The sequence below is a fragment of the Neopelma chrysocephalum genome, unplaced genomic scaffold, assembly GCF_003984885.1.
Source record: "Neopelma chrysocephalum unplaced genomic scaffold, ASM398488v2 Primary Assembly neopelma1_97431, whole genome shotgun sequence".
In the NCBI taxonomy this organism is placed as follows: domain Eukaryota; kingdom Metazoa; phylum Chordata; class Aves; order Passeriformes; family Pipridae; genus Neopelma; species Neopelma chrysocephalum.
This window is the reverse complement of record NW_020926072.1, coordinates 1-27752: the sequence shown is the minus strand read 5'-3', so window position 1 is coordinate 27752 and position 27752 is coordinate 1. Positions and strand designations below refer to the sequence as shown.

Sequence of the window (27752 nt, the reverse complement as noted above, 5' to 3'; positions counted from 1 at the left end):
TGAAGTCAAATGCATCACTCATATTTAAAACATTGTCTGAACATTTATAAACTGAGCAAACCTATCATAGCCATATACAACTCAGTCTTCTGTACTCAAGGCCTTCTTGCCATAAATAAATCAGAAGGTTTTTGCAAGACTGTTTATACTGCTGTGCCAAGTGCACCTTCTTATTTCACTGTGTAGGTTCATTTAACAGATAAAACTATTCAAACATATTCAGAAATTATAAACCAGACTATACATGAAATCATGATTACTTTTTTTTTTTAATTTTTTATGTAGCACTGCTGTAGCAGTTAAAACCATTAGTATTTCATCAGGAGGAGCTGAATATCAGCATCATAATTGTTATCTGATGAATTGGGCATGGGAATCTTTTGGAGACTCCCATAAGGTAAGGCTTGAACAGGAAAAGGCTTAGGGAGATAAAAAATTGGAGAATTAAGGCAAGAGATTGGTAGGTTTTCAATCACTAACAGATTCAAACAGGAAGGCTTGAGGGTGAGATGAGAAGGGAGTGGTAATGGCTGGAGGGGTTGGTTCTTAGGTGAGATGTGTTTGACTGGTGATTAAGAGGGCAAGTTCTGAAGTTAAGAGGTCTGAATAGGTTGGAAGGTCTCTAACACATGAGAAGCTCTAGGTCAGAAAGGTTTCAGCACAAGACACATCTAGAACCATAAATACAGGTTCTGGTTTGAGTTGGAGACGTGTATTATGAAGTTGCAAATTTTTAGTATATTTCAGAACTGATTTCTAAAACATGATGAACAATTATAATAAAGTAAAAATAATAAAACATACCTGAAAAGAGAAAGTAAAAAAGTAAAGTATCCCAAGTACTAAAAACAGCAGTGAATATAAGTTGCTCTGTTGTCTTAAAACGTCCTTGTCCGTTTCTGAAAAAACCTATAAAAACAATATTTAAAACAACATTTTTTAAAATCAACTAACAATCTAAAATACTCTCATTTTTGCAATAACTAAGTCTGGTAGTCATTTGCATTCCTACAAAATTTGAGCATATGTTACATATGATTACAAGTATAGCAAGCAAAATTCAGGTCATAGCAAGATTTTTAGGATTTTGTAAATTACATATAATTTTTCAGATATTTGCAATAGTGCTTCATCCACTCCTCAACTTCATTATGCAGTGATTGCTTTAAACCTAATTTTATTAGAAACAAATTTTGTGTAAATATAGTTTTTTGCATCTTTTACTCCAACTTACCCCTATAATTTCAGAAAATATGATCGCAAATCCAGGTTGTAAAGCTCCATTGATAACTGCACATAAGGTTCCAGCTACAAAGTATGGCCATTCAGTTTTGTTCAACTTCATAATTTTCATAAATGAAGCTGGAGGTAATTCTTCCTCCTAAAAAATGGAAATTCTGTTAGGACAAGCATGAAGGTATTTGGAGAAATAGGGAGAAAAAGAGAGATTAATAGTCAATTTCCTGCTCTCAGAATCTACTCAGAGGAAGTAAAAATGTATACTTTTTAATAACATGAATAAATGTACAAAACTGTAAAAAGCTGATTGTACATTTCTTTTTATTATTCTAATACAAGGAAGAAAGAGCTGTTACGCTGCATCTACAGCTCTTGTCATTGTATATTAGTTTATCTATATAATTTTTGTTGGTGAATACTCTTGGTATTGGTCCATGGTGACTGAACTATTAATTCTGGGCATATTGCTGTGTGTAATCCATGACTAGATTAATTGAAGTAATTGTTTACTAAGCATTTATAACAGCAAAATAATCACTGTAAATATGAATGCAATCATATTTGGGGGGTTTTTTTGCAAGTTTTATTGTAAGAGTTGTATGTTGGGCCAAATGCTCTGTTTCTGACCCAAAAATGAATATTTAACCCGTATAGACTATGTCAGTATGTTATGCAAATATACATAAGTATATTTCTTTTAAACTTAATTGATTTTCAATAATAAACCCATCAACCTTGTTATAGACTTTTAAAGTCCCATTTTATTTGTATTATAATTCATGTTGAGAATAAAAAAACAAGCTATGAATATTAACAGTTGAAGGCTATTTAGAACTTAAAAATTCTCATGGTTTTTTCACCCCTATCAAATGCCTCCTTCTTGTATCTTTCTTGAGCAGGAGAATGAATTTAACATACATTTTTCAAAGGAGTCAAATTCACTAACATCTCTGCAAAGGTACTTACAGGTGAACTTTTTTTCTCATCAGGACCATCATCTTGCTCTCCTGGCTTTTTCATGCTTCTCCGAGTTGATCGTCTTCTCAATCCTCTTGTTAGGGATTCTTCAGATTCTGGTTCAGATTCACGGTTTTGGACACTAAGTGCATTCTCATCTTTTTCTGACGAGGGAACTTCACCTTCTATTGCCTAAAAGTGGGAAGAATGTGATGCTAAGATTAATTATGCATATATTACTTTCAAAATTATAAGGTAATCAAAGTAAAAGTGACTTTGTTTCAGTTGAAAGAGATGGGGGGAAACAACATATAATGCTTTAAAGGAGATATGAAAATCTGTATTATATTTTAGTAGATCTCTGTCTTCAGAGCTTTATTCATATGAATATCGCACCTCTCAAGAAAATACTTAGACTAAGGGGACGGCAGGGGAGTGAAAGTGGCTGCTGGTTTTTTTTATGAATTAACTACGAACGGAATTTTAAATTGAGGGTAAACCATTTGCACTCATCTTGGGTTCCCAGGGTATACACTGTTTAGTCACGAAGAGATAAAAAATTAACCCTCTTTACAACAGAACACTCTTAGCAATTCTTGACTTTAAATGGAATATGGAAGTTCAGGATGAAACAGGTCAAAAAGAGATTTTGACTGAAAAACTTGAGCAATCTGGAGAAGAGCCCTACTTTTGGTGGTAGTTTTGCCAGTCTCTTTAACAGAACAAATAAATCTCTACCCACCCCTAAGGTATTTAATAGTAACTGGAGTCAAAGTTGCCTTCAACTTGTGTTTATTTTTTTCCAGAAAGTTTTTATTTCTTCCTGCTTTTTGCACTACTAATAAAAATAACTTTTTTCTTGCTTTTCATTTTTTGTTTATTTTCTTTTTTTTGGTTTTTAAATTTTCTTTCCATTTTATATTTCCTCATTTTTCCCATAATCACATTTGCTTGGATACAAAGTTGCTTTGAATCTAAGGTAACCAAATGCATTCTTATATTTTATGAAGAAATATTTTAATTGGTCTGGTTTACTCTTTTCCATCTGACATATTGAGGAGGCAAGTTCAGTTTCCTTATTGGACATGGTGGTTATGCAGTAAAACAAAGTGAAGCTCTGCTATAACCTAATGGTCACATGGGACATTGGGATGTAAATATCAAAGTAGTTTGGTCTTCACTTAATAATTAATACATTTCTGATATTTATAAGAATTTCTAATCTCTTTTTTCTGTCTACATAACTTCAAAACATATTTGCACACTTGGCATAGCTGGATTATTTTTCTTTTTCCTCTATTCCTCCACATTTTTTTTCTTTAGAAAGAAATTCAATATGAAGGAATATAAACAAACAGCTTAAAATATGCCTGCTCTATTCCTTGAGTATCAGCTACTGTATTTTACCTTCTATCATAGGCTAAGAACAAGAAATGGAATAGCAACCTCCTGTAGTCATCTGCTCTACATTATCTGCATAAAAGGAAAACATAAAATAATCTTTCAGGTTTAAATACCTAGAGGATTAAAAATGTACTATCCTGGGTTTAAATAGGTATTGTATCAAGACTAGTGGTCTCCTCTCTCAAATTACTGTTCTCCTTTCAAAGCACTTTTTTTTTTTTTTGCTGCTAACAAATTCTGCAGAATTCCTCATACTTCTGATAGCATACAATGACTGTGGGTGAGGAAAACAAAAACCAAAATGAGGCAACAGCTAGCGAGAAAAGTACCTGCATGTTAACAAGTTTGTAGTAGATTCCCTTCCTCTCAAGCAGTTTAACATGATTTCCTTGCTCTGCGACAACTCCACCTTCAAACACAGCTATATGATCTGCATTTCGGACTGTTGACAGCCGATGAGCCACTACAACCGTGGTGCGTCCTTCCCTTGCCTAGAAACAGCAAAGTTTAATATGAGTGTTTCTAAGTAAATTCAAAAAGTGTTCCTCTGCATACTAGAGTTGAATAAGACCTAAAGGAAACACTAAAAGGGTTCACAGAAAAATATAACTTGTCAAAAAGATTTCAAAGCATATTTCAATGAGTACCTTAAAACAGAAATATAATCTCTACCCTGAAAATGAAGAAGAGACAATCTTTCACCGTGGCACACGTACATCCTACAGTTTTGATCACAAATATCTAAACAAAATTCTCAAGATTTAAAATTTTAGAATGTTACAAACCTTAAAATTTTAAAATTGCTAGAAGTTTTTATATTTAAGCCCATAGTTCTCAATTTAAACCTTAAAATTCATGGAAAATAGTTTATATGCAGAAGCATTAGAGAATACTTCACACTCATTTTAAAAAATTCAGTGTTTTAAGCTCTAAGCCATTGTTAACTCAAGTAGTTACAGTGAAAATAAAACCTCTTACTATTTCATGTAAAATTAGTTCAACTATCTACCTATCTCTGGATATTTATAAACGTATTACACCTAATGTTTCAAATGTCAGAGCTTGCCATTTTAATTATGAGGTTGTATGAAAGTGATCAAGCAAATTTTAGCTTAACTAATCAAAGTAATGATCCCAAGCAGTGGAATTTTGTTGGAAAACAGATGGAGTTCATCCTCAGTTACGTCTCTCAAGAGTCCGTACTGGGACCAATACTATTTAATATCTTCCTCATTGGCATAGATAAATGGGATTGAGTGCACACTCAGTAAATTTACAAATGATATCAAGCTGAGAGGTGCACCTTATTCATGTGAGGGAGGGGATAGAATTCAGGTCTCCAGCAGGCTTGAGGAGTGAAGCCACGTGAACCCCATGAAGTTCAACAAGGCCAGGTGAAAGGCCCTGCACCTGGGTCAAGGCAGTCCTTAACATCAATACAGATGGATTGAGAGCAGCTCTGCAGAGAAAGGCTTTGGAATAGTGGTGGATGAAAAACTGGACACGAGCTGACAATGTGTGCTTGAAGTCCAGAAAGCCAACTGTAACTTGGGCTGCATCTAAAGAGGCGTGGCCAGCAGATTGAGGGAGGAGATTCTCCCTCTTTACTCTCCTCTGTTGAGATCCCACCTGGAGTACTGTGAGTTCTGAGGAAGACCACAAAAACCACCAGAGAGATAACAGACCTCTCCTATGCAGACAGGCTAAGAGAGCTGGGGTTCAGCCTGGAGAAAAGAAGGCTCCAGGGAGACGTCATTGAAGCCTTTCAGTACATAAAGAGTGACCACCATTATGACCACCAGGTGAGAGATTTTTACCAGGGCCTGTAGTAACAGGACAAAGGACAATGGTTTTAAACTGAAAGGGGGTAGATTTAGATGAGATATAAGGAAAAAAATTTTTAGGATGAGGGTGGTGAGACACTGGAACAGGTTGCCCAGCGTCGTGGATGCCCCACCCCTGGAAGTGTTCAAGACTAGCTTGGATGGGGCTCTGAGCAACCTGATCTAGTGAACCGTGTCCCTGTTCCATGTGGAGACTAGATAATCCTTAAAGGTCCCTTCCAACCCAATCCGCTCTATGATTCTCTGAGTCCCTAGGTCTTCTGCAAAGGTTCACAAGGATACAAATTTGTAAGGTAAATATAGATACTCCTGAGTTGCACGATGGATGAGCTGTCCGTTATCAAGACAGTTCTACACTAAGAACAAAAGAAGCACCTAGAAGAATTCATGTTAACTGAAGCAAGTGTTTCCTTGGAGTATTTCATGCCAAGTCACTGCTACAAACAATTATGACATGCTGGTAATGCTTATTTTGTCTGTTACGCTTCATAAGTTAATTAGGCAGGTGACTGACAATAATACACATGTCAGTAAGACAGATATTAGCAGAGGATGGTACTTACACCAAGAAAATGTTGATTTAAGCTTAATAATGCAGAAAATATGATTCCATCTTCTCACTTGAAATAAGATTCCTCTCTGTAATACTTGCAGGATCTCAAAAATTCTCCTGACAAAGAATATTTGCCAAATCAAAGTTTACCTTTTTTGTTTTATGCGTCTCTATTTTCAACAAAAGTCAGGGAAAAAAAGTAAATATTAGGCTCCTGCTTACCTGCTTCATTTTAAAACACTACTGACCTTGTCCAGTGCTGCCTGCACAACTGATTCACTCTCAGTATCCAAAGCCGATGTTGCCTCATCAAGCAGAAGAATTTTAGGATTGCGAACCAGAGCTCGGGCAATTGCTATTCTTTGTTTCTGGCCTCCACTCAGCTGTGCCCCTCTTTCTCCAACCACGGTTTCAAACTTCTACAAGACAACCACACGCATTCAAAACACTCAGTGGCACAGTACTCCCAGCAAAGACAGGCAGTGTGAAGAAAAGAATCACCAGTGTCAGTAACCCCAGTGGCGTCTCCTCCTTCCTTTACAGGAATAAACACGTACTTGGATAAACCTGCCTAATCATTTGTGCTCCCGGAATTCTAATAGTTCTTCAAATACCTGCCAAATCACAACCTGAAGATATAAAATTAACATCCTTCTCAAAAGTTACGAGAACCTCTGCATAGCTTTGCATATTCACAGCTCCAAGGATAGCTTCCTCTCTTAACAAGCACTCCTCCTAAGGAACTATTTGGCACAAGAGGGTTTAGAAGAAATTGTTTCAGCAGGAGAACTGGTCTGCTTACCTTGGGCAGCTTCATGATGAAGTCATAAGCATTGGCTTCCTTGGTAGCTTTTTCAATCTCTTCCATGGTGACGTCCTCACGGCCATAACGAATATTTTCTGCAATAGTGGTAGCAAAGAGCACGGGCTCCTGATTCACCACACCGATAATCTCCCGCAGATATCTTACATTCAAGGTCTTAATATCCTGCCCATCAATGGTAACCTAATCATAAGGAAGCAGACAAAAATTGTGTACTGAGTGTTTTGACCAAGGAACCTCTCTTTCCATGCTGGCACATGCCTTTCTAGGCAAGACTTCACCATATCATTGGAACAAGGTGAGTGAGGCCAGAACTAGGCTTTCAGCAAGTGTGACATACAGAGCAGTCATCTCACTTGAGCCATCTTACCGTGCCTTCCTTGGGATCATAAAATCTCTGGATGAGCTGAACAGTTGTACTTTTCCCACAGCCACTGCTGCCAACCAGGGCCACTGTCTGGCCAGAACTAATCTTGAGATTCAAGCCCTTCAGTATCTGTGCATATAGGAAAGGTAATCAAAAACATAATAGTATGTAGAAATATCAGTCTAAATTTGATGAAAGATAAAGACTACAATAAAATACCCTTTGTATTTGTAGCAGAATCTGGTACAAAATAAAATTTATAAACATGTGGGTTTAAATTTTGGGTAACATGATTTCAGCTTAATTTTCTTACATTTACATCACAATTGGTCCAACATCAAGGTGTTATACAACACACTTCACAATTACCTCTCTCATGAACCAGTTCATATGACAAAATAATAATAATATTACTACCAAAACTGACATATAGTACAGAAACAATATGATGCAATATTCCTGTATTATGTTGCCTCTCATTTTTTTAATGCACCACGCAAACTACAGGGAAGCTATGTAAGTCATGGTTAAAAGCTCTGTGTCTTTTCTTCCTGCCTATCAAAAGTAAAATAAAGTAAGATAAAACTGGCGTTTTATCATGGCCAGTAATTTTCCTTCAAGGTAAGGAAGGAAATAATTACATAGTGCAAAGACACTGTCCGTGAAAATATTTTCAGAAATTATTCAAATGTCTTCCATCTCCACTGAATCGAGACTATGGATTTATGACAGTGCTTCAAAAAGCAAACTTATTCTCTGTCTAGACAGACAAATACAGATTCTGATCTCTATTCCATGTATAGCAAGTCCTTGCTGGATCTGCTTTCTTTAACTGTTTCACATACAGTCATCAGAGAGCTGCATTGCAAGTATGCTGAAACCCACGATCTCATTATTATTGCAATACACAAACAGTTGGGTTAGGGTGTAAGTTTAGGTTCTGACAGAAATACACATTTATGGTTTTTTGCATAGCCACACTTACTATAACTTTAGACAGAAAGTTACTCAGAAAACTTAACATGTTTGGCTAAGGTGTAAATAGATCTAGCTAAAATCACTGTGATGGCAAGGTAGTTTTATACACATTAGAGAATCAACTTGGAATTGTTATATTTTCAACAAAATTTAATTTATGTCACTTCTTAATGATTTTTTTACCCAACAAATCATCTATATGTTTAACTCTAACATATATAAAGTTTCATTTACAGTACCTCAACATCTGGTCTGGATGGATAATTGAAGTAAACATTTTTGAATTCCAAGTTTCCTTTAATGTAGTCCGGTTTGTAACCCACCTCTGAGTAGCTGTCAATTTGAGGTTCCTGTGCAAAGTAAAATACAAAACCCCCCCATTTTTTTTCATTAAGAAGTCCTGGAGTGCACCATTATTCTTCAGAGACATTAAATGTGGGCTTTAAGTAATTTTATTGAGATTTCTGAAAGAAAAAAATTGCATGATGTTTTGCTCCCTCGTTGCTGCATTGATGATGGGCTTATGTAAGAATACTTCTATAATTTTTCCATTAAGCTTTTGTGTGAATTTAGCAAATGTCCTTAAGACTGTCCCCATAGCTAGCCATAATCTGAGATTCATTTCACTGCCTGATGATTAACCTGAGTACATCATCTCTAATGAGCTCTTCCTACACTGTTCATTTATAGCTTTGGCCTTTCTGCTGAAACAATTTGTCTGAGAAACAATTGATCTGCTGAGCATTACTCAGAAGCAGATTTCTTAATTATCACTGGGTTTGTTTCCATCCAGAGTGGGTCTAGAACTTGAAGTATACCTTAACAATAATCCAAAACATGCAATTGCATTTCATAGAGCTTGATTAGCTAGCAAAATCACAGCTTCCCTGATTTTAGAATCTCTTGGCAGTTGAGGTACATATCCAGTTTACCAGGTTGTGTTTTATTGATTTGCTGGCACTCACACTACCCTTGGTGTCACTGATACCATGAAACCCATGCTCATATACCTACATTGTCTATAATCATGTGATTACAGCACCACAGAAATGTCCTTCATGATAAAAACATTAGAGGATACCCTTTGAAACCAAGTGGTTCAGGAATCCAGTACTTCTACCTTTGAAGCAAGGACTGATAATTCTAAAAGACAAAGAGGAACTGACTAATAATTACACATTCTATCTGTTTTTATCTTTATATTTCTGCTTATTTTACACAGTTATTTAATCTTATTAATTTCATTTCCATAAATAGTGCCTGTCTTTAAAAAGAAGGGTCTCTTCTCTTCAAAAGAAGTTTTGAAAGATAACAAGGGCAAGGATACTCACATTGTCTATTATATTAAAGATCACATAGGCAGCTCCTCTTGCACTAGCAAATGCCTCTATGCTTGGAGCAGTGTGTCCAATACTGAAAGCTCCCATCAATACAGAGAAAAAGACCTGGAAGAAATATTTACAGTGACATATATTAATTCTTATTAACCAGAGAATTACCGTTATTTATTTACTTTAAATATCTTTGCATCAGGAGGCTCCATGCCTGTTAACAGAAGTTTAAGGAATCTAGAATTACAGAAAAACTGAAAACAGAGAATAACATTAAGAAAAGGGCTTTTTAAGAGTCAGCTGAGAACTGAGCTCATGCACAATGTTAATGCTGCAAACATATTAAGAAGAAGTGAAAAGGTGATTGAGACTTGTAAAATCTCTGCCAAAAAAATGTAGACTTTCACTTGATGTCTTGGGATTTTATTGTATTCATTCATTCTTAGGCCAAAGACATTCCAAAGACCGGAAAGTATATTACATATCTTCCAGTGAAACAAAGACAGATATGCAAAGCACTATCACTCTGCTTTCAAAGTTACAGTGACATAGAGGGATACAAATCCAGCTTCTCCATCACAAAGTAAAGGATCCCTCTGTTTCAATGAGAGTGAGTGCAAGCAAACAAGAAAGAGAAAAAGAACAAATAAACTGTTTTCTCAGAGTATCATCGTTTATTGCTTTCAGCTAGTATAAAAAAAAAAAAGGCAATTAAATGATGCTGCTCAGAGCTCCTAACAGCCACAGTAAGTCAGAGCAAAGTCCATGACATTCATTGTCTTGAATAGGGGCTATTCACAGATTTGACACGTGATAAGGCCACACTCTCCCATCCCTGTTATAAAACCACCATTCAATCAACTACAACATAGACAACTGAAATGCAAAGACTTTGAACAGAATAAATTACACACAAGGTCATGGACCTCATTGAGTGTTCTATATGCCAACCTGCATAAAAGGTTCCAAAAAGCCAAAAACACATATCAGAGACATTTTTCATGAACTTCGGTGATTCATAAAAAAACCAAAACAGATAGATTAAAAAATAAATAAATATATGCATATGGTCACCTGTCTGGGCTTTTATTATGGTTAACAAAGTTATTCTTCTTACCGTATTTATTTGATATCTCATACAAAATTAGAATGGTTGCCACATCAAGAGAAGAATTTAAGTTATGACTTCTGAGTAATGGGTTTTTTACATATTTCCTCGTCACAAGTATATTTTATCCCCCTCACTTACTAAAAATACTGAGAAGTGATTCCAAGCTCTCATAGTGCAAAACATAAAAAATTTATCTATTTAGACCACACAACAGTTAAAAAAAAGTATTTGTTTCTGCATGCTGAAAATATATTCAGCCCCATAAATCTGAAAGCAAATAGCAACTGGGAAGAGTATTGTACTTCAGTCTGATCTTATGAAAGTCAGAAAATACGTAAGAACAGTTGAAAATAATATATGTTTTATTTTAGGTTCATATAGATTTTGAGATGCTATGGAAACATGGAGACTTCTGTGGTGAGAATCTTTTTGTTCAGAAGAAATTCTACTTTGCCAATTTTGGCCCATAACTCTCATTAAAATCAAATAAGTTCTCATTATATAATTTAACGTGCTCTTCTCACTATTATTGAGAATTTACTCCTTAATACTTACCGTCAGAACTTTGCCAATAGTGTAATCATCAGTTAAGATCAAAGTAGTTCCATACCAAAAGGCCAGTGCATATGATGCATATACCAGTAAATAAGCAGCACCCATAGAAATATTAGCTATAATAGCCTTTCTTATTCCAATCCTTTTAGCATCTTCTAAATTTTTATGGTATCTGGAAGAGAGAAAGAAGTTCAAAATACACTTACACTTGTACCACGGCACACGGCACCAAAAACTGTGCGGATGAGTTAGGACAAGAATGCTCACAAAGTACATCAGGATATATAAAATATCTAACCCAAAGACTGTACAAAGGTAATCCTGGAACAAGGTAACCTAAGGTATCTCCTAAAAAGGCCAACATCAGTCAACCTGGTATGTAGAAATAAAAGGGCATTGCAGGTCAGGGATTGGCATTCAAGTTCCTTAAATAAACCAAAGGTCAGTGAATTTTGATAGTGAACCACTTAAGATAAAAGGTTAAAATATATCACAAGAATTACGTTTTACAGTAGCGGAAATAGAGATATTGTTTGTTAGCACCTTCACAGCTACTGAGTAATCAGAGTACCAAGGATATCGTTATCTCTTCTCGTGAGAGGGACCTTTTTTTGTCTAAAGCTCTCACTGTGTGATGTTTGAAGTAGTTTGTATACCCTCTAAAGCAGAGACAACATATCAAGTTATTTTGACTTTTCTAAAAAAAATAACTGTCTTTCAACGCAGTGAACCTTGTAATAGTCTCTAACAGACAATCTTCCATTACCTAAAAATGCAGAAAACAAGACTTTCAACACCAAAGATATTAGAAAACTTCAAACTATCTGAAACAAGTACTTTAAAATCCACTGATGAAAGCAAATATTACCTTTTAATTTCTTTTTCCTGTCCTCCAAAAGCTATTACAGTACGGATTGCTGCCAGAACTTCCTCTGCAACAGCACCTGCTTTTGCATATGCCGCTTGTTCTTTGTCAGTGAAAGCAGAGAGAACCTAACACAAGATCAAATATTTTGACATAGGAAAAATAGAATGAGCTCGAGCACTTCCTAATGACTTTTATCATAGTTACTTTCTTCCAACAGGAAGCCTTTTGATTATATTATGTAGGAGTGCAGAATGTCCAATATCCAAATCCTTAAGTATATTGTGAATTCAATCAAATAATTAAATGTTACCCTTTGTAAACAGCTAAGAGCTGGATTTTCCACTCTGCTTTCACCTGGTGCAGGAGATTAGATGACTACTCATAGTGAGCTGGTGTGGTTCTCCCCAGGCAGATCTTCTCAGCTCATTCTCATCTCTGGCTACATTAGCCAGAGGGCCTATAACTTACATTAGTTGGCCACAGTCTGTGAAGACTCAGCCAGCAGACATGCATGGCACATGCTTCTCTAACCTTTTCTGCAATATACTCACTCAAGATAGAGAAAGCTTTCATGACCTTTCAAATGTAGGGAAAATAAAATACTATAAAAATGTGAAGACTTTCAAACTACAAATGTAAGTCATTCTAATCCCATGGTAATTTGGTCCTTCTCTCATCTAAGGCTGTCTAAAATTTCTTGCCAAAGTTGTTAACAACTCTGAAAGAAACTCTTTGTCTGAGACCAAGTTTTTTTGAATTTATTCCCTTATTTTTCAGGAGGTGGAATTATTCCTTTCAGCAGAAGAAGTACTTATGTGGACACGGTTAAACAGTTACAAATGCGGATTCTTCTTCTCTGTATGGGCATATGCTATATTGGCAGAAACAGCTTCAAATGAAATAAGGCTGTGCAATCTATAAGAATGATATTATTGAAACTACACAGAATCATCCAATCATAGAATGATTTGGTTTGGAAGGGACCTTAAAGATCATCCAGTTCCAACTGCTCTGCCATGGGCAGGGACACCTTCCACTAGACCAGGTTGCTCAAAGCCCCATCCAACCTGGCCTTGAACATGAGGGTACTGATACACAGTTCGTCTAAGAGTTTATGTACTTAAGTGTTATCTAAAGCTTTAATTGGACTAAACAACAAGTTCTAACACTAAGAATTTCAGATATGTAGATTTATTTCATTATCTCTCATTAATATAAAACCTGACACTGAATGTATGTTAACCTACCTTTGCCCAGAGGGCTGCTGAAAGTCCCAGGACAGGACTAACTGCTAGTATTACAAGGGTTAATTTCCATCCTCTTATGAGACCAACAATAAATCCTGCTACAAAAGTCGTTAGTTGTTGAACGAGAAGTCCAACCTTGTCGCCTATTCCTTCATTAATCTTGGAGACATCACTGAAAAACAGATTAGATCCAGAAAGGAAGAAAAATGTAGAAAGGAAAACAAACATTTTCGGTTTTGTTACATGATCATCTGTGTGGAGGACAATCTTTACTATTTAATTGTTTCCAAACACTAGTTTTCTTCAAGGTAAAGCACTATATAGTGTGGTCAAGGAAAATTTCCTATTTTTTGTGAAATTGCAATGCTTATAAACCTGGTTTTCTCTGAAAAGGTTGAAATTCCCTCTACAGTGTAAAACTACTCTCACTCTCTTAATTCCAGATTTTTGATCAGTTTGGCACTTGTGGTCTATTTGGGAATCAAAGATAGGGAAAGAGAAAGGAAAATCTTGTTATACAGTTAAAGCTGGTCACAGTGCTGGGGTCAGCTGGCACCTTATTCAGTCCTCAGTGTGCACGGAAACAAACTATATTTTCTCTCCCAAGGGATAATCGCATAGGCTGGGTCTTAGTCATCCTCAGAGTTCAAGGAAACTTAACAAAAAGCTTTTCTGACATCTTTGTGACAGTCCAGTATCAGAAGTATTAGAAATTCAGTCTCTGAGACTCTCCATGAGAAAACTTGAAAACTTAATTTAACAATGAAAATAAAAACAAAAATTTTTAACTTCTACGTGCTTAATAAGGTAAAATAACATTGGGAAAGGTATAGTGTACTTACTCTAGAAGACGAGTGTTAAGTTCTCCCACATCATTTACATCAAACCATCCAATTTCCTGTCTCATAATTGCATGAAAAAATTTTTCTCTAATTTTTTTTATTTGCCGACCTGCTGTTAGTGTCCAGAATGCAGTTTGTAAATAAGCAGCAAGAAGAACACCAGCTGCTATTCCACAATAGTAGTATGCATATCTGAAAGAAAAAAAAAGGCAAAAAAGGCAAGACTCTCTTAAATTGATTTTAATTACCTCACCAGTCTGAATTTGGCAGGATGCTTTCTTCTTCTGCTTCAGACCTCTGTAAAACTTGGTAAGTTTTCTATGAATAGTATTTAATGTCAGGGTGTTTTTTTCCGCAATAACCAAAACAAAGATATAGTTAGACAGGAATTACCTTTCTTTTTTTTGGTCAATTTACATGTATTTTCTCATAAGATTATTTTAGAACTGTATTTCAGATACAATACCATTTTCACTTAACATGTGTCACTTCCAAAAACTCCCTAGCATTTTTAACACACATGGACAGACCTAATCATATATACCTGTATTATATGCACATTTACATCATACAATGTGCCTGTCTACATAAACAAAAATATGCATGGATGCTGGAAATGTTTCCTGATTGGAGAATACAGCATTACTATATGTACATCTGTTGCAAGCAAATGCCATTGGATCAAAAATTCTTTTGTTCTCTATTTTGTGCATAGCTCATATTTTAGTTTTAAATTAATTCAGCCCTGTGCAGGGTGTCAAATCCAAACTAGGTATGTGTGAACCACTATATTTCTCAAACTGGAACACAGCTTGAGTCACAACTTTAAAACATTCAAAAAGAATTAAATCAATTTTGATTTGATACACAATTGACATCAGAATCAGTTATAGGTGAACTTAAACCAGAATTAAACCAGAAAAATATATCTGAACTGACTCCATTTGTAAAGCATGACCAAAATCAAGGGTTAAATATTCAGGGTGTATATATCTGTAATTATAAGAATACTGCATCTATATAAAAGTAAATAATGAGCAAAAAGCTTTAGAACTCTTATGACTTTCACTCATGTGTACTAAGTTATGCATACTGATTCTGTAGAACTGTAACATGCTCCTTGGCAGGAGCAAACGGCAGGAATCTGTGTGCAAATGCTCTGCTCAAAAAAGGAGAGAATGGCTTTACAGATTAAAATTTTCAAATTTTAATCCAGTCTTTCTTGCAGCTATGATACCATACAGTTTAGTTAGGGACTTCGGAACTGTACTCATTGTGAAATGCATTTAATCGAAACGATTTAATAAAAGCAAGTTAATGCTTAACAGAATGCTGGTTAGTTGAATATTGACTTCGATCACATTCAGCTTCATTAGAACTCTACAAACTTAAAAAAACCTTCCCAAACTAACCCCAAGAGCACTGCATCCAAATTCAGCAGTAATTACTTTAGACAATTACTTTATGATGTTATATGACTTCAAAGAATTGATTTATGCTTAGACTTTGTTTCATGACAAATCGTATCAAAAGGGATTCATATCTTTGCCAGATTCCAGGCTGATGAAACATATTCTGCAAATTCACTGCTGAAACTAATCGGAGAGTGTTTATTGCATTTTAAAGTAATAGTTATTTTTCTTTTGAGAAATAGTAGGGGTTTGGGCAAGCTGTTGTTTGAGTAACAAACACAACCAAATCCACGTGTATATTTCAGTATTTGAACACACCTCTGTGAGAACTTTGTCCTTGTAAACGGGTTTTATTATTATTTGACCTGCTGGCAGGCATTCTTAGAGAAACAAGGAGTGGGTACAACCAGCTGCTTCTTCAAACCAGTGAAATCACTAACTCAAGGCTCTATCTAGAAACTTTGGAAAAGAAAACCTGTTCCTGTGCTGCTAAGAAGTAATTCGTTCCTCATTAAACAATTCGTTTCTAAAGAGAAACTTGTGCTGCTTTTTATTCATACTTGTACTGTCAGAGTTAATGTCTAAAAGATAAGGTAGCATGCCTGATGTTTGTCGTTGTTTGACCCTGGCTGGAAGACAGGTGCCCAACCCAACATGCTCCATCCCCTTCCTCAGCTGGACAGGGAAGAGAAAAATACAATTAAAAGCTCATGGGTTGTGATAAGGACAGGGAAAGATCACTCAGCAAATAAATAATGGGCAAAACAAGTTCTATAATTTCATAGGTAGTAAGAACAACTATTTTTCAAGTTCTTTTAGAGTAAACATAAGACAGACTTTAAAAATATTGTGCAAGTAGGCATCAGGTATTTACTAAACACAGAACAGTTAGTGTAACTTCAATCATGCACAAATTATTTAGTTCTGCAATTCTGCCTTCAAATTTGCTTTCAAATCACTGGGCAAAAGTATATCCCACTGAAGGTGTGTATGCATGGCTTGCATTTGTGTCAGAGACTGACAGAAATGTTGAGGGAGCAAGGAACTGTGTGGCCACACTCTCCTATAAAGCATAAATGCCAATTCCCTGTCAGTTCATCCTCATTACATACAAGTTCTTCATTTCTAAGTAACAGCCTCTTCCTAATTTGCTCATTTATTTTAGGGTAAAGAACTTTTATTTCTGGTGTAAATAGATTTTTTTTAATTACAAAATTAACTACTGAATCTAAATGATCTGTAACTTTACAGTCCACTGTTACCAGAAATGATAATGCACTTTGGTATAAAACAGCAAGAGTTACTACAGCAAATGTCTTATCTCTTCCTTCTCTTCAGAAAAGACAATTGCCTTGAAGACCACATCAGATATTTTTCAATACCTAATGAGGAACAGAGCTCAACCTGAGAAAAAACCTACATGAACTGTAGACATCCTGCATAAACCAAGTGTATGGACAGTGGTTAATAAAGCCCCTTAACAAAACACATCTATTAGCAGCTTATGTTTCTGCTTATTTGATCTTTTCTTTATGGAGCTCTGTAGCAGAAGCATCTACTGAATATTGTCTTCTGCTATTGCCTGCTCTAAAATGCTAGATTTAAGGCTGCATATAATCTAAATCTGTATTTTCTGCAGATAATTTCGCAGAATCATAGAATTGTTTAGGTTGGAAGAGACCTTTAAGATTCTTGAATCCAACTGTTCACCCAGCACCATGTCCCTCAGTGCCACATCCACAAATCCTCTAAATACCTCCAGGGATGGTGACTCAACCACTTCCCTAGGCAGCCTCTTCCAATGCTTGACAAACCTTCCCATGAAGACATCCAACCTCCCCTGGCACAACTTGAGGCCATTTCCTTTTGTCCTATTGCTTGTTATTTGGGAGAAGAGATAGACCTTTACCTCGCTACAACCTCCTTTCAGATATTTGTAGAGAGCGATTTAGTTGCACTTGATCAATCATTGTTTTTGTGTTGTTTAAAGTGTGCAAAATATTCTTGGGAGAAGAATGGCTTGAATAGAAATGTGTACCTATGCTAAAAAAAGAGGACATACCAATTTCTAATTACCTTGTCATATCTTCTTCCAGCTTCTCAAGCATGTCTGAAGTGAAATTCATTTGAGAAGAATTCGATCCTTAGAAAGAAGAGTAAATACTTTTAATAGAGCAAGCTTTAGCAAATTACTTTTCCTGCATGCTGTTCAGCATATTCAGTGTTGTTACATCTCGTTTTGAATCAAGTTGATTTGAATGAAAGGAGAAAATTTTAACAAAAATTAATGAACTTTACTAATACAGGATTAGTCATAACTCCACTGACTACAAAACCATATCAGGGTAACTTGAGATTAAAAAGTCTTCCTGAGCATACATAGAATCATAGAATGGGTTGGGTTAGAAGGAATCCAACCCCAGGCAGAGCTCCATGCACTCCAGCTGGTCATTGACATAGAGGGTGACACTCCCTTCTCATCTTCCCAAATGTTCTTCCAGAAGAGCCTGTATCCTTTCATTCCAACATTCAAGTCATAGGTAGGTCCCCTCTCCAGGCTCCAGGCATCTCTTGCAGGCACTGGCATCACACTGATAGGAGTGGGATGCACTGAGGTTCCTCTCCCTTGGCAACTTAAGTTTAAAGACTGGGCAAGCCTATGGCCAAAGATGCTCTTCTCCTTCTCTGACAGATGGACCCCACCCAGCCCCCAGGAGATGGGACTTCTCAATGCGAGTCCCATGGTCTGAAGTAGCTGAACCCCTGGGCTGTGGCACCAGTCCAGTAACCATTTTTTGATTGACCAGATTTGATTAGCCCTTTCAAACCCTTTCCCTTTGACTGGGAGGACTGATGAAAAAAACTACCCACACACTAGAGTCCCTTACTGATGCTCTGAGTTCAGAGGATGACATAATCTGACCTATGTGTTGACACCAAAGCGACAGTATCACTCCTTCCTCTCATATCTAGCAGTGCATGCCTGGCCTCCCTTGTGTTTGATTTCACAGTTCTGATTCAGCAAATGAGGCGAGTCAACAAATCGATCCCAGAGAAAATTAGTACTTTTATTCTTGGTAGTGAATCTCTGATTAATCTACCTACTCATCTGATTCACCTCATAAACTATAATTGTCGGATTTGATGCAAGGGAATCAACAAGAGCCCATGTTGAAGAGATAGAAAACCAGCCACTTTCTATTTATTACAAGCAGAGTTAAACATGATTTATTGAATGTGCACTGTAGCAGGTAATTTGAAAAAAAAGTCAAAAATAAAAACTACTAACACAGAAACTAAAAAATACAATAAAAATCCCCCAAAATATAGTGTATGTCTATCACAATGAACATGACTTACTAATTTGCGTGATAGTATAGCACCTGGGTTTCTGACATCAATATGTCCTGTCAAGATGCCTGAAGCTCCCCATCTCTTTTTTAAATACAAGCCATTGTTCTCAGCACAGCAGATATATTCTTACCTGTAGAATTTAAGTCTCCAGAAGCAACAAAGCTGTCAGTCATATCACCAAAAATTATCATTGAAATAGGGAGAGCGCTTCCATGGGCTACTGCCAGAATGGTGCCCAGTATCAATAACAATTTATCTGAGCAAGTGGAGTATCGAAACTGAGAGAGAAGAGAAATGAATTCTAACTGTTGTATTAGAGTGCTAACACAGTGTTATGTCTACAAAGTCAAGAAAGTAAAGACAAAGCTAACAAGTGTACACTTGCTGTCACAAAACTACAACTTTATCTGATTAGAAATTCAGTTTACAAAACAATTTAAATGTACAGGAATAAATCTTTTCAATATAAGCACTTTTATGCTATAAACTCTCAAAACAAGAGAGGTGTACTATATTAATGTATTAATATCTGCACCTGGGTAAGAAAGGCCATAGGTAAATAAACAAGGCATAAGAAATTTGCCCTTTTTAAGTTCACCATATAAAGTTCAAATTATAAGACATTTTAATGGCATTGTGATAATTAAGGCAATAATCTCTTTAAATTCATTATTATGCAGTCAGAAAAACTGTTCCTAATGTACTACAGACATTATAAAAATGTACTGAAGTTCTAAATCCTGCTGCCATTGAACTTAATATTAAGTTTGAGTTCATCTGTTACAAAACCATTGGCTTTATTGTGTACTGTAAAATACTAAGTTTACTGAGGTAAATTATTGTCCTATGATGTAATTGTACAAGTGCAAGCTGATATAGCAAAATAAAGAAATTGGGCATTGTCCGGCATCATGGACTATAGTTTTACATCTGTTATTTGCAATATCATTGCTGTGTATCATGCATACAAAACCCACAAAAAAAGAAAATATTTCACTATTACTAAAAGAGGACCTATGGTTGATTTGGATTAAATATTAAAATATTGTAGTTTTTGAAATATACAGAAAAAATCTGGAATTTTAAGTACTTTTTAGTACTCAATTCTTAATTTTAAGTTTCATCAACACCAGGGAGTTACTCTTTATTGCTGATTCAGATGACTGAATAATGATTGATAGGCCTAATCAGTATGATTAGTACCTGACTCTGGTAATTTAGAGGACAAGACCACACATAATTGTAGACACATGGATGACCTTTTTATTGTGTCAGAAGAAATGACTGAACATGGAAATCCCTATCTTTCACAAACAAAAATCTGGTATGGGTGTGTTTAGCATGATCACTTATAAGGGAAGACTCCTAAGAATCATTAACAGCAGTATTACAGCTTCTTTAATATAACTACCTCCACAAAGAGAACTGCTTGATTTCTATGCTATAGCCAGTATTCTGCAGTCTCACAGTATTTGGTACAGACAGTATCACAGATGCAGTGCACTAACATAATTGCAATCATTTTTGTTTAGCCTTTTGAAATGTGCCTGCATGAATATATAGGTACACATATACAGAGAGAACAAATCTTACCAGAGCAAACGGGCTGACCACCTTAGGTTTTTCCCCTTTCTTCTGCTTCTTGTTTTTCTTGCTAAGAAAAAGTGTGATGATTTTAATGAGTTTAAAAATGGATGACATTTTACAGAAATACTAATGCAACATATTAAAGCAGTTCAATTAAAATACAATTATGAAAAAAAAATTACAGCAAAAAAATTGTGTGTAAAATGAATATGATTTATTGAGCATTCCTGAGAATACCTTAAATCTCCAGGTATCAGCTCCTGACTGCTGTAAATTTAAATCAAGTTCTCCCCAGTTCACCTGTTTCAATGGTTCCACTACCTGGTCAGGGAAGTTGTGAACTGAAGCACTATATAATTTCAAAATAGGAAAGGGGAAGATAACTTACAAAATCAAATTTTTCCACATGGTGGGTGGGGAATACATAAAATGTTCAAGGTATGTAAAGTATTGATTCCCTGCCATATGAAAGATATTAAGATAATCTCTAGCAAATGACATAAATGTATCCAAGATGTCCACTCCAACAGAATTTCTATCATATTTCAGATTTATTTTTCAATAAACTCCAGTCAAAACTGCGGACATTTAGTCCTTACGAGAAAAAGATAAAAGGTCCTTCTGCACCAAATGAACATGTCAATCAATGCTACTCTCAATTTGATACTAAGCTTTCTGTTATTAGGCTTTTCTGAAAAATAAAGTAAAATAAAATAAATAAATGAAATGAAATATAAAATAAGGTAATGTAATCTTATAAGCTTCAATACAGAATGTTTACAATGTTTAAGAATACTTACTGTTTGTCTTCAGATCCATGACCCTGGCTGGCTACATCATGACTATTTCCATCTGCAGTATAGTTGTTCTTTTCATCTTCAGAATTCATTTTAAATTTATTGAGAATAGCTCCCTGTAAAATAATATTTGAATGAGAAATATACAATCTTAAGCAAATGTTTTAAATTTTTTTTAGTAATCTCAAAAACATAAATGTTTTTTGAGTAATCTCAACAACCATTTGTTTGAAAGAAAAATATAGATACTTATTGAAATCAGTAAAGTTATTACTATCATACATTGCAAGTGAATCGTCATAATGAACAAGTATAAGCATGTTGAGAACAGTCCAGAAGTTTGGTATATCTACATTTTGGACTTGTATCCATTTGATAACAGTAGGTCATTCATTTAATTTCATTCGAATGATACAAGCATAATATTTTCTGCAATTCAGCAAAGATATACAAAATAAAGGAGAAAGTAAATGTTTATTTAAAAGAACCAATTTTTATCCAGTTAATTGGATTTTTCCCAATTTTAGACATCAGTGAATTTATAAAATATCTCTCATTTAAAAGAAGTCCCAAACTACTGACATACCAGGAAGATTGTTCTGAGTTTGTGTCCAGTCCTCTGAAAAATTACTCAAACATGAGCAGAATTAAGATGGTTCAGGACACACTGCATGACTGGACTTTGCTCTTGTTACGTAAGACAGAGATAACAAATAGATTTCTCTCATTTTTTTTTCCGCTCCAATTGCCTTGCCTATTTTGGCGAGTAAAGTGTATGCCCTTTGGACTGTACCTCCCTTTTCGTAAAGGGAATAATATTACTCCTTAAACACACACTTATTTCACTGTCACCTGGGAAAACAACCCTGAATACTCTATTCTTCCATCAAAAAAAGTTCCCTGTATCTACTGTTGGCTTAACTACGCCCTTCAAAATTCAGAGGAATTCCTCTTTACCTTATTAGAGGTGTTGCTGAATGCTCCAAGTAACTGTTACACTTAAGGATGAATCCATTCATCCTTATGAAAGGATGAGAAAGAAACCAAATAACACCAAAGGATTGTTTTACTCTTTTGCTTCTTTTCCAATCTTCTAAGTCTAATCCAGGAAAACATGACCCATCTAGCATGAAAGAAAACGGGATTTTACTGTAGTGCATATAATTTCTCATTTGAGTAACTGCAGAACAGCAAGATGAGTGTCAGACTGAGTTTAAAAATGGTTTGGAAATAGCTCTGGTCAGCAGAAATCTTCTCAAGTAGCATCTTTTTGATTTTTGAATGTATGTTCAGATTCTAGACTGTTTGAAACGGACCACTTATTAGTAGTCCACTTGGACCATTATTAATGGACATTGTGGAATGTACTGGCTTTATCAGTATCTGTAGGCATTACTTTGATGAAAATAATAAATATTTAAAACATTTAAAATGAATGAATTTCACTTCTTAACCTTATTTCAGTATATGTATTAAACTAGACATTTTTCAACACTTTTACAGAAGTAAATTTGTGAAAAGTTATATAAAAATACTTGTCCTTGAAGTACTCGAAGACAAGTAGATTTATATTAATTTCTCTGTAGGTGTCCTATCACTTTACTTACACAAAACTTACTTAATCTGATAATTACACAGAAGAAGTGATTTTTGTTCCTTTTTTTCATGTATGCCTGTAAACTCAAAATTTTGGTAAAACAGTATTTTTATAATGTTTTGGAATACAAATAGTCTTATCAGATTGAGGAATGGTTTAGAAAGGGTAGTTTAGCATTGTCAGTCAAGCAAAATATAAAGGATTAGTAAGTGTAAGTATTATCTGTTTATGACACTGTTTTGTATGGAGGTCTATCCACAGCAGTTAATAGGTTTTAACCTGTGTGCCTAAATATTTTCCTCTACTTGATCCTAATGAACTGGTTTCAGGGGAAACTGAATAAAGTCAAATGAGAAACTTTAAAGAAAATCAATTGATTAAAAAAATGAAATATTATATGCAGGACTTTCACAACTATTTCACATTAAAGGGAGAATGGTCAAAACTAAAAGATCTTTCACAGCATTTTGTTATCACATTGGAATGTCTTGATGCTATTGCAGTGCAATCATGATAAGAAAGGGAAATAGAAATATAGCAGAAGAGCAATTTCATTTTTACCAGAGTTTCTATTGCCTGCATACAGTAAAGCAAAGAAAATGAAAGACACGTGGTTTATCACATTATGAGCTGAAGCAATTAAACTGATACTATAAAAGGTGGGAAAATTGGGAACTTAACAGTATTGTACATCTACTTTGTAGGATACAAAATTTTGTGATTTCTCTATAGCTTGTATACTTTGACTGTTCACTCAGCTTCACAATTGCACAGAATTTGAAATCAGAGAAGATCACTAAATCCTTCTTCTAATCTCTTATATCTTGCAGTTGGCTATAAATCATTCAGATACGTCCATGTTAAAATTGATAATTTGGGTTTAACTATATAATTTCAGTCTGAAGAGATTAAATTTGCATCATAAAACAATAACAGAAGAATCTGAGGCATCACCACTGCACATTACCTGAACTTGAGCATAAAAAAACATGTAGGTGAATATAGTAGGTGATCCACAACCAAAGATGTACAGAAACATCCAGAAACAATGTAGGTGGCAGTCAATCTATTCTCAGGAGAAATGCTGTTTCATCCAAAGTCTGGTGACCAGTTTTGCCCTAAATACATTAGCAGGATTCGTAATCCCAATGTTTGAAAAATGTTGTCTTCCCTCAGATCAGTTATTTGGTTAAATCAACAGCTTACTCTCAGCTTTAACCAAGCCTTGATGTCATCAAGGGAGATTTTTTAGTTCTGTGACTGAAGAGCTGAGGTACGAAATCTCTATTTATAGACATTGTCTGTATCGACATGAACTTGATGCTAAGTAAATATGTCTTGAAAGCAGAGTGTCCTGATCATTCAAAAGTCCAGAAGAAAGAAAACCTTTCTTTTTTCTCCTTCTACTTACTAGTCACATTTCACACAGAAGGTAGATTTAAACAGAGATGACCAACCTATGACCTCTGAGCTATTTAAGGCTCATAAACAAGTCAAAATTCCTTCCCAAAGCAGTTTGTTATTCAATGACTAGAAGAAGCAGAGATCTGGTGAAATGGGAACTGTTGGACAATTCAAATCCCTTGGACAAGCAAGTAAAAAATGGCTGATAATGTTTAGGCACCTGGATTGTCCAAAACTCCAATACACGTCCATCTCAGCCCTATCCAACAGTGGACCAGTGGGATTCTATGAAGGAGATGACAACTGCAGCTCAAAGAGCCACCTCTATTGAGTTATGTGCTAAATGTCTTAGGGGATTTTATGCAGTTGAAAGTTCTGCCAAGTGACTCATTGGGTCAGGAATGTTGACCTTGTCTAAAGTAAAGGCTATACTTGAGGAAAATATCTAGTTGTACTTTAAAAATTACAATAGGTCACAAGTTTTTTGCACCTATTGGCTAACTGTTTCTTGCTGCATTTCCCTTCATGGATATTGTTATTTGAAGACAGAACAATACCTCTTGGATATTATTATTTCTATGAGGACCTGCATTGTCAGATGTATTTTCTATTTCAAAATACTTATACTTATTCAGAAGGTTTACTCAACCCTCTCTTTATTAAGATAGTAGCCAATTTCCCTTTGGCTGACATAGTTTTACTGTTCTTGCATTATATCTACTCAAATTCTTTAGAATTTTGAGCATAAGAACTTCTTGTATGTTTGAAGGATGACCAGTGATCCTTTGAAATAGTCTGTCAACACTGTAATGCTAAACTGTGGTACAATTAATTCCCTTCTGCTACTTGATATAAATGCATGGTTTGAATAATTTCTCTTGGGCACTCTAGTACAATGAGAGATTGTACAGGAACAATAAACTATAACAAACCTTAAATCCTTCTCTAAGTCATTGCTCTTACAGACCACTCACCAGTCTTTTCAGTATAGCTCCGTTATTCACAATAGTGTTTAAATTGTATTTTGCATGATTATAACCTAATTTTTGGATTGCAGTTAAGTTAGGTAACACAGATCATCCTGTACTGTAACTCACTATTAATTATTCCATACTGTTTCCAAGTATTTAATTATCTAAATTTACTTATCCAACCTCTCCCATATCTCAAAATGTCTCAACATTTGATGGACAAACTTCTGGAGTAGCAGAAAAGGCATTTCAAAAATAGGGCTGTCAGGTTTTGTGGTGAAGTTTCAACTGCTTATGCTTCCAGAAAATAACTCGTGTTGAGAGATCTCATCCCACAAATCACACATTGGTTCCATGTATTTTTTTTATCTGATGCAGGCCCACAAGGGGATGGCTAATTGGGACATGATATCAGAATAAACAACCAACACAGAAACTTTAATCTAACTTTGATAGCAGAGACAAAACATAGTGAAATGATGTCATGATGCCTTCCAAATTTTTAAACAAAATCAAGGAAATCTAACTTTTTTTATACTCACAATAAAAATAGCCAACAAGAATAGAAACTGAAGCAAATACTTCAAAGTCTGAATATAATGTAACCAGAGAAAAATCCCACAAGCTACTTTTTTCTTTTATTTACTTTAAAGATGGAGAGTTGGATTTTCCAATAAGCTCCAGGTAGACAAAATTGTGGAGTGGGCCCCAGGAATTCTGCAATGATTCCTCAAATGACATTCAGTCCTAGCATAGATTAGAATAACTGTGAAGAAGCTCTGATTTATAGTACTCAGGGAACTCCTGTTCCATTTTAGCAGCCTCTTTCCTGTTAATCAGTGTTGGAAAAGAAGAGTACGTTGTACAGGAATTTTGCCAACTTGGCTACCATTCTGTCAACAAGACTTGTCATTTGTGACAAAAATAATCATAGTGTCAGAAAATGAGAATTGTGTGTTCCTTGAACTATGCTGTATGCTCAGCCACGAGAGAATGCCTATTGGAATCGGTGGACATTTTACTTGTCTCAGACTAAGTATGAGGACAAATCAAGTTGTTGTAAGCATCAAGCTTCTATTTGTGTTTAAAAAGAAAGTTTACTCTGAAAAGCAAGTTTTAAAATTACAAAACTCCACTTCCGTTGTCTGGTAATTTGATTTGAAGTTAATTATTTATTCTCTTAAGGAGGACTGCCATAAACTAATGTCACTAGCTTCCTATTACTAATGTGTCAGTTTTCAGCTTCACAAACTCAGTCTCGTTTCTGAAAGCTTCAAAGTTTTTTTGGCTTATACTTAAACAACAGAAAATCCGGACAGATCTACACCTCCTTTTGAGCAATATTTTCTGTATATGGGAAACAACTTGCTTGGTGTTTATTTATCACCAGAGTTATTCAATATGACTCAATCATGCATTAATGTGTGAGGATATAATATTTTTCATAATCATTACTTGCAGTATGGCAAGTCTTCGCAAATGAAGATTTTGGGAAAGGTCTTTTACCTTTCCAGCCTGCGCAATGGATTTTTTTAGGTGAGACACAGCATGCGCTGAACTGAGCCCACTCTTTAATCCTAAGGTTCATCTGCTGGGGCCAAGTGAGCTTGGACAATGGCAGTGAGGTCCTCAGGACGTAGGTTTGTTTAGAGTGACCTTCTCATAGATGGATGGCCTTACAGGGCAGACGAGTTCCATCTGCTCGGGGGAGTGTCCCTGACCGGGAATCGAACCTGGGCCGCGGCAGTGAGAGCGCCGCATCCTAACCACTAGACCACCAGGGGTCCCCACTTGCAGTATAGTTGCATTTAAAATTATATTCTTACTACAGGTATAACAGAAAAATGCATTTAAAGAAATATAGTATGGAACATTTGGAATTTAAAAATGTTCAGGACTTTATATCACAGATGAAAAATTGCAGGAAAAATATAAAATTACTTTTTGTGCAGGTGGAAAACATTTTTTTCAATTGAAGCTGAATAAAACATATATTATTACAGACACACCCAATTTTTTTCCTGTTAACTTTTCTAGGCAATGATATGCCTTGTAATATTGTAACAATACAAGGAATCCTTCCCCCACTGAGTCTCTTTGATTGGACAGACACCTTTGCTGTGCACAAAAGAGCCCTTTGTAAGCTGAATATACACAACTTAAAAGTATTCAGCAGTTACTGATTAGTTACCATACACAACCATTGTTGATAACTTGAATTAATAAAATATTAAACTGACTGTTGGTATGCTCAGTGCTCTGAATAAGAAACAGAAAAAGTCTTTGCTGGCCAAGAAGTCCCCAGTGAGGTGGGGTAGAGCTGGTTTCTACTGCCTCTGGAATGGATTCTCATTGCAACTTAATTGCTGTCTTCCAAATTGCTGCTTTTCCCTTTTCATGATGATGTTTTCCTCTTGAATCCTTAAACAGTTGCTTAACTCCATCTCAAGACTATTACCTCTGTCTGCCATTTTACCTTTCTTACCTCGCAGAAGTCCCCTTTATCAATTT

General features: G+C 35.5%; 1 protein-coding gene across 1 annotated transcript; it reads right to left on the bottom strand.

Moving 5' to 3' along the window:
* Nucleotides 1-774: 774 nt before the first annotated feature.
* LOC113961892 (multidrug resistance protein 1-like) lies at nucleotides 775-27752 on the bottom strand. Its single transcript, XM_027672598.1, has 19 exons — nucleotides 27727-27752; nucleotides 22227-22392; nucleotides 21273-21385; nucleotides 20479-20539; nucleotides 19016-19163; nucleotides 17608-17674; nucleotides 14120-14311; nucleotides 13278-13449; nucleotides 12031-12155; nucleotides 11163-11334; nucleotides 9497-9610; nucleotides 8405-8515; nucleotides 7191-7316; nucleotides 6800-7003; nucleotides 6246-6416; nucleotides 3930-4091; nucleotides 2206-2388; nucleotides 1235-1381; nucleotides 775-909 (listed from the first exon to the last, which is right to left on the bottom strand). Exons 3-19 carry the CDS (start codon nucleotides 21359-21361, stop codon nucleotides 775-777), a joined length of 2379 nt encoding a protein of 792 aa, XP_027528399.1. The 5' UTR covers nucleotides 21362-21385; nucleotides 22227-22392; nucleotides 27727-27752.